The sequence below is a fragment of the Suricata suricatta genome, chromosome 1 (genome assembly GCF_006229205.1).
Source record: "Suricata suricatta isolate VVHF042 chromosome 1, meerkat_22Aug2017_6uvM2_HiC, whole genome shotgun sequence".
Classification (NCBI taxonomy): Eukaryota; Metazoa; Chordata; class Mammalia; order Carnivora; family Herpestidae; genus Suricata; species Suricata suricatta.
Genome location: NC_043700.1, coordinates 77,274,141 through 77,282,342, shown reverse-complemented (window position 1 = coordinate 77,282,342; position 8,202 = coordinate 77,274,141). Strand labels below are relative to the sequence as shown.

Here is an 8,202-nt window from a genome sequence, read left to right as displayed (position 1 = left end):
TCAGTCGGTTAAGCGTCCGGCTTCGGCTCAGGTCAGATCTCACGGTTCATGGGGTTGAGCCCTGCGTCAGACTCTGTGCTGACTGCTAGCTCAGAGCCTGGAGCCTGTTTCAGATTCTGTATCTCACTCTCTTTCGACCCTCCCCTGCTCGCACTCTCTCTCTCTGTCTCTCAAAAATAAATAAAAAGCATTAAAAAAAAATTAAACGAGCCCATCTGGGTAAGTTCTGTGGCTAAATAACCACGCTCCTCCTAAAGGGTAGTAGAAATGGGGGGTTGGCATACAGAATTAAATCTACTCATTGTAAACCATGTAAAGAAAACACATTTAAGCTCCTTTAAAATATTTTTATATACAAAGAACAATGTCATACATTTTTAAAATTTTTATGAGACATATTATCCCTCAAAAAATGCTTCTATGTCAGACACAAATTTGAAATAAACGCTTCTATAAGCAGCACTAGCATTAGAATAAATATCAGATGATACTGGCAATCTCTGACACAACATTAGGATACAGAGAACCCTGGGATTAAAACTATTTCATGGAAGTAATTATGATACAATTAACTCTATTCCCCAAATCAGAATGGTTCTCATCAGATATCTAATGCTAAGCCACTTTTGACACTGTTTTTTAAAAGACCCAGTATTAAAAGAATAAGTTTCCTCTAGAGAAAAAATAATAATTTTGTACTATTAAAGATAGTATCTACTGATAAAACATAGTATTGTTCCCAAACATGCAATAAATCATTACTCTAATGCATGATCACTGTATGAAATAATCACTTGGTTAGTAAAAATGATGTTATCTCTTAAAATACTCAGTTGAATTGTTTTCTTTTGATATAATGAAAAATTTAATGATGGGGTTCAAATCCTTTATTAATAATGTAAAATATATGAGCTTTATTATATGTTAAAGAAAATAAAAATACTATGACCCAAAACATATTAAAGTTACAATAAAATACTCTTCAATGCATACAAGATTGCAAAATAACATGTTTTTTCAATAAAGATTCCAGATATAATAGTTACTGATAAGATAAAACAAAGATATGTTTAATGACTCCTGTTCTGTGTTAAGGTCACCTTATTGAACGATACATCATGAAATCAATAGTTGTACATCGAGGAAATTTGCCAATGGAGCTCTCTTCCACTGGTGTGTATATTTTAATTTGTCTCATGTGGGTGTCTCTTCCATTTTGGTGATTGGCTAGAACAGCAATCTGTATCATGAATGTGCGAGTGGGCTTCTTATGATTATCAGTTAAGGGAACGTGAATCCAGCCACTTGGTTCCACCAATTCAAGTTGCTGCCAAGAAAACAAAAATCGGATTATGTTTTCACCCAACGAACATAATTTATTACAATGAACGCATCCTAAAGTTGACTTAGAGTTAACATTTTGCTCACTGAGAGAATAACAATATAACCATTACCAGTCATTTGGCACTGTTACAACATGGTCCATTTTTACACCTGTTAATAGGCATTCTACATGTACCATCTTAGTAGACAAAATAAAGACAGATCTATGTAATCTTAGGGTTTACAGAAATCTGTATAACATACAAGTTTAGAATTAGACATGTATAAATGTATACGGTCAATGGACGACCATGTTGATATAAGCAGGAAAAGAATCTAACATTATGCTTCAAGTGTATTTTATTTTGAGGATCATATCTAATATACTCAAACACATTCAGATTCTACACAAATTATAAGAACAAAAGAAAATCAATCATTAAAAAAACATCAGACAAAGCTTTTTTCTTGAAAAATGGTAAGTGATTTATATAGCTTGGATGGATATTCTAAACCCAAAATCTAGATTTTTAATACGAAATGCTAGATAAAATTTTAAAATTCTTAATAAGAAATGTCAGACAAATTTGTTTTTAATTCTTAATTTTATTTTTTAATGTTTTATTTATTCTTGAGAGAGACAGAGCATGAGTGGGGGAGGGACAGAGTGAGAGAGGGATAGAATCTGAAGCAGGCTCTAGGCTCTGAGCTGTTAGCACAGAGCCTGACATGGGGCTCAAACTCACAAGCCATGAGATCATGACCTGATCCAAAGTCGGATGCTCAACCGACTGAGCCACCCAGGCGCCCCAATTCTTAATTTTATCTTAAGTTTAAAAATTTTTTAATTTTAATTTCTTATTTTTGAGATAGAGAGAGCGTGAACAGGGGAGGGTCAGAGAGAGAGGGAGATACAGAATCTGAAGCAGGCTCCAGGCATTGACCTAGCTGTCTGCACAGAGCCCAATGATGGGCTTGAACCCATGAACCATGAGATCATGACCTGAGCCGAAGCTGGACACTTAATTGACTGAGCCACCCATCTGTCCCTAATTCTTAATTTTATTTTAATCATGAATCCAAACTATCCTTACTTAACAAGAGAAAGAAAATCATAAGTCAAAAAGTAAACCTAAGTTTCTAAGATTTTTTGTAAAGTTTTGAAATAGTTTTTAAAACATTGATTTCTGTTATCTTAATTATTGAACACATATAAACTATATATATATATCACAGAAAATAGACTTATCCTATCAACACAGCCAAAGAGAGGTGTATGAGAATCTAAATGGATTCCATGAGTGAGTCTAGCAAAACAATGAAGTGAATACATCACTGTATCTTCTTTCTTTCCGCTCTCCCTTTTTCCCTTCCTTTTTTTTCTTTCATTCATTCTCTTTTCTCTTCTTCCTCTCCCTTCTTCCCTCACTCCCTCCAACCTTTCCTTCTTTCTTCCCTCTTTCCTTCCTTCTTTCAATTTTTTTATGGAGAAGACAAAAGTAGACAAAAGTAGAGATGGACAAGAAAAAAAACAAGAATCTTTAAAAAGGTAGCTATTTTTAAGACTGAATGATTTCCTCTTTTTAACCATAGAACGTAAGAATGAATAAATCTCTACTTCTTGTGGTATATTTAATCAGTGGTTTGTTTACTTTTTTAATAAATTTCCATTAGCACTAACTTAAAATGAAAGAATCAGAGATCAGGTATGTCTGGTTTCCATCACTAACTTTTTATTCATTTAGGTAACAAATAGTTACTGATTAGTTAAAATGTTCAAGGTATTTTGCTAAATAAAGTACACAAAACATGAATAAGGTGTTGTTCCTAACCTGAAAACAAACTCAGAGCCAGGGGCACCTGGGTGCTTCAGTTGGAAAGGTCCAACTCTTGATTTCAGCTCACATAATGATATCAGGGTCATGGGATTGAGCTCCATGTTGGGCTCCATGCTCAGTGTGGAGCTTGCTTGGAATTCTCTCTCTCTCTCCCTTTGCCCTTCTCCCCTGCTTGTGCTCTCTCTCTCCCTCTCTCAAAAAGATAAATGAAAATAAGGGAAATAAAAAAGCTCTGAAGCAGACAAACAACCTTTTTGGCTTCATTCAGTTTCTTCAAGTATAAATTTTTTTTAATGTTTATTTATTTTTGAAGCAGGTTCCAGGCTCTGACCTGTCAGCACAGAGCTGGACACAGGGCTTAAACCCACAAAATCAGGATTATGACCTGAAAGTTGGACTGTCAACCGACTGAGTCCCCCAGGGGCCCCAGTTTCTTCAAGGATAAAATAAAAGGACTGGAGAAGTTATCAAGTGTCCCTTCTGGTCTGATATTTAATAATTCTAAATAAAAGAAAAAAAGATTTGGCAGGTAGAACAATGAGCCTCCAACAATATCCGAGTCCTTCTTCAAACCTGGGGTTATTTTAACTACATGGCAAACAGGGCTTTGTAGATGTGATTAAGCTAAAGATCCCAGGATGAAAAATTATCCTGGATTTCCTTGGTCAACCTAATGTAATCACAAGACTTCTTGTAAGAGGAAGACAGGACAGCCAGAGAAGATGTGATGGTAAAAGCAAAGGTTAGAGTGATGGGACCATAAGCCAAGGAAAGTGGGCAGCCTCCAGAAGCTGGAAAAGGCAAGGAATGGCTCTCCCCAGAAATCCCCAGGAAAGGAGGCAGCTTGCTGACACCCTGATTTTAATCCATAAGACTCATTTTGGACTATGTCCTCTAGAACTGTAAAATAACCAATGTGTGTTGTTTTAAACTACTACGTGTGTGATAATTTGTTATAATAGATAAAGAAAACTATTACAATAGATATTTGTGGGACTACAGAGAAGGGAGAAAGCATTTCTGGTAGGAAGAATCTATTCTCAAGGTAAATGTACTCTAATGAACCTCAACAATGAACAAAAAAGTCAAACTAAGATTCTAAATTCAACTTCTTACTAACAATGTTTTTGACAAATTTAACCATTATTTCTGATAGACTCAATGTTCTTTTCCTAGTATATCTTAAATGCTTTGGTGTACTGAAAATTATATTTAGATTTTATAGCATAAATGCTTTATGGCATTATATGCACAGAATTATAAATGTAATAAATTATTCAATAAATACTATTAGTATTGTTTCAGAACATATCATAAGGCTTACTGATCTCCATTACTAAAACCACATTACAAAGTACGTGTAATTGGTAACATCTTTCAAATGGCTTCACAATCAACTATATTCCCCAAAAGTCATAAAATTTCAAGTCATGTGCCTACTGCAGTTCTACTGTGGGCAGTTTAGAATTCTCAGAATCATCTCTAAAAAGTTCTTATTCTGATATCGTCATACCTTAAATTACTTCATAGATTCAAAAAAAAGTACATTAACTAATTGGAATTCAAATAAAAACTTTAAAAAAACCTTTAAGAACATACAGTATATATAATTCTTATGTTTTTTATAAATGGTTAAAAGATTAATATACTTTAAGCAAAAATTGTAATATTTTATATATTAAGCAGAAAATTAATGACATGAATTTTTGCCAATTTAACTTTATTTTTTCTCCATTTCTGGTTTACCTCAATAAATGAACATTTCATCACCATTACTATACAATTTTTTTCTATATTTCTCCTTGTTCTTTCTTTCTATCATCTCCCTTTTTGGCTCTTTTCTCTATATATTCACTCACTTAACATTTTTTTTATTGGCCTGTCTACTACACATCAAAAATACACTTAGCTGTCATTGTAGGGTAAGGGCTGAAAAATTTTTTCTATAAAGGACCCAAAAGTAAACATTTTAGGTGTTGTGGGCCATGTGGAAATCATGACTAGTCAATCTGCCTTTGCAGAGTGAAAACAGTTACAGGTTATATAAAGGTGAATGAGTTTGCCTAGGCTCCAATAAAACTTTATTTACAAAAGCAAGCCACTGACCAGAGTTGGTCCATGGACTACAGTTTGCTGACCCCTGACACAGGGAGTAGTAACTGATGGAATTGACCCTCAGAAAGGTAATATAACTTCATAAAATAGAAAATAACTCAGCCTGGAGTCAGGGGACATAGCTGAGTCAGGGGACATACAAGTTATTTTAAGAGAGAATTCACTAAGTAGGAATCAAGTTGTTAACTAGAGAAATGAAGAGGCCAAGGAGAGAACTAAGGTATCATGGAGGGAACATGTACAAGAAGTGAAATTCTAAGGCTGGAGGAAGAACAAAAAAGAGACAGATTATCAAAACGGCGAACTTCAGAAAAAGCATCCTGTGGATTTGAAACAGATCCTGGAGGAGGGAGCTGTTTGGCTGGTGTTGGTGTCCCCGGAGGAAGAGCCCAGTGGGGCTGGTGTAGGAAACTGAGGAGTGGCAGCCAGCTGACATTTCTGACATGGGGCTCGTTAGCCTGGTGCTGTGAGTGTTAGAAAAACTGCAAACTGGACTCAGGTAAAGCTACGGGAAGGAACTGCTGCTGTCAAGAAACACTAGTAGGATGACGGAAAACAAACAGGACACAAACAGAAGGAAGCAAGTCTCTTTTTCCTCTTCCTGTCATGCCGTCTCCCTCTAGTGCACCCTCTGACCAGAGCTTCACAAGTATGCCAGGGCTCCACACACATCAAACGTTACTGAGCAACTGTTATATGCCAAGCTATGTTCTAGGAACTGAAAAAAAAAAAAATACAGTGGCAAATAAGATAGCTCACACCTGAAAAAAAACTACTCAAAGAGATACAAAGAGATTGGATATAAACATAAGAAGACTTCAGGAAAGTCATAATAAAAATGCTAGTACTGAGGAAGAAACAAATAGACAAAAAAGTTAGCCAAAAAAAAATCATAGGCTCATAAAAGAAAATGTAAATGTCAATAATAATTCCTCAAAAAGAATGCCAATGACAAGAATAGCACCAAGCTCTTACCTAGCACATATGGGCCAGGTACTACCCTAAGTACAGTAAGTATATTAATTTATTTAATCCTAGCAACAAAGCAGGTAATATTATTATCCTGATTTCACAAATGAAACAACTGAGACACAAAGTGTTAAGTAGTTTTGGTGCGGTCACATAACTGGTAAGTGGCAAAGCAGCGACTGAAACAGGCAGTGTGATTCCAAAGACTGTGCTTTTAAATATAAACGTGTTTTACATAACATAAAGATAATAATCTGGTAGTAATTTCTTATCTGAAATAAAACATGAATTAAGTGAAATATGGCAGAAGAAAATTCACCACTAATCTTCTTATCATAATACAATTTCCTTTACACCCTACACATAAACATATACACATATGAACTAAAGGAAATTATAAAAGGTAACAATTATAGAATTAAAAATAGAATTTCTGGGCTGCCTGGGTGGCTCAGTCAGTTAAGCGTCTGATTCTTGATTTCAGCTCAGGTCATGGTCTCACAGTTTGTGGGATCGAGCCTCTGTGTTGGGCTCTGCACTGACAGAGCGGAGTCTGCTTGGGATTCTCTCTCTCTCTCCATCTCCTTCCTCTGCTCACAATCTCTCTCTCTCTTTCTCTCTCGCACAAGCACGCACACTCAAAAATAAATAAACATTTTTTAAAAAAGAAATAATCTTAAGAAAAAAATCAACACAAATTTTTTAAATGGACACCCTGTATAGACTAAACACACACACACACACACACACACACGCAATGGGCCAACAAACACAAGGAAATTGTTCAATCTTACTAATATATACATATATGTGTATATATATAAATACATATACATGTACATATATACATATAAGCATCTATCAGACTGGCAGAGACTAAAATAGTTAATTAAGAACACCGATTACTGGTGAGAAGGGTAATGTATTCTCATGGACTGATATGGAAAGTACATAGGTATACCCTTTCTGAAGAGTAATTTGGTAATACCTTTCAAAATTTTAAATGTAACTATCCTTTAATAGAACTTCACTTCTGAACTATAGAGAAATACTTAAGACAAGGGCACAAGGATTATACACATATATAATAATATTCGTAACTGAAAATAAGTTAAATGACTACCAGTAGAAGAGTGGTGGTGGTACCCAGCCCCCAGGATGACCCTGGAGAGTCATACTCTTCAATAGCCTCCTCCTACAATGGGTTAGAATTGGCTTTGTGTAACCAACAGAGTATGTTACAAGTGACGATGTGTGACTTTGCAGAGAGGTCAGAAAAGGCATGGCAGCTTCTGCCTGGATCTTTTATATCACTCCTTCTGGGAGACTCCAGCTACCATGACATGATGATACTGAAGAAGTCCCACGCAGGGGTCCATGTGGAGAAGAACCTAGGCCCCCAGCCACCACTGGCACCACCTGCTAGACATATGAGTGAACCACCTTAGAAGTGGATTCTCCAGTCTCAGTCAGCCTAGCTGACATATGACTGTAACTGCATGAGAGACTCAGAGACAGAAACGGCCAGCCAAGCTTTCTCCAAACTCCTGAACAGAAATCAAGAGAGATAATACATGATGACTCTTGCTTTGGGTGATTTGTTAAACAGCAATAGTAAGCCACAGAGTGGTTAAATAATTACTGGCTCGTCCATATCCTGGAATATCCTATAGCAAGTAAAAATGATGTATCTCTATATATTTGCAGTTATTTGCAGCCATCTCTGGTTAATTTTAAAAAGCAAAATACCAAACAATGGGTTATATGATCATACCATATATTTTTTTTAAAGATTATTTTTGTATGGATAGAGGAAAGTCTAAGGATATTCACCAAAATACAGACAATATCTGTAATGGTAAGAATATGGATCACTGTCATTTTATTCTAAATTCATGTGTTACATATGTTTTTCTCCATAAATATGTACTTATCTTATTTAAAAAGCTATTTTCAA

At 35.4% G+C, this 8,202-nt stretch overlaps 1 protein-coding gene across 3 annotated transcripts in view; it reads right to left on the bottom strand.

Annotated features, from left to right (window-relative positions):
• Positions 1–336: 336 nt before the first annotated feature.
• The window catches only part of ANAPC10 (anaphase promoting complex subunit 10), a 101,190-nt gene continuing 93,324 nt past the window's right edge, over positions 337–8,202 (bottom strand). For 2 of the 3 annotated variants that reach the window (XM_029955974.1, XM_029955986.1), the window contains exon 5: positions 337–1,327. In XM_029955974.1, coding sequence (XP_029811834.1) covers positions 1,097–1,327 — 231 coding nt within the window. In that variant the 3' untranslated portion in view covers positions 337–1,096. The remainder of the gene's footprint in view (positions 1,328–8,202) is intronic. The other variant, XM_029956087.1, reaches the window with a different exon arrangement.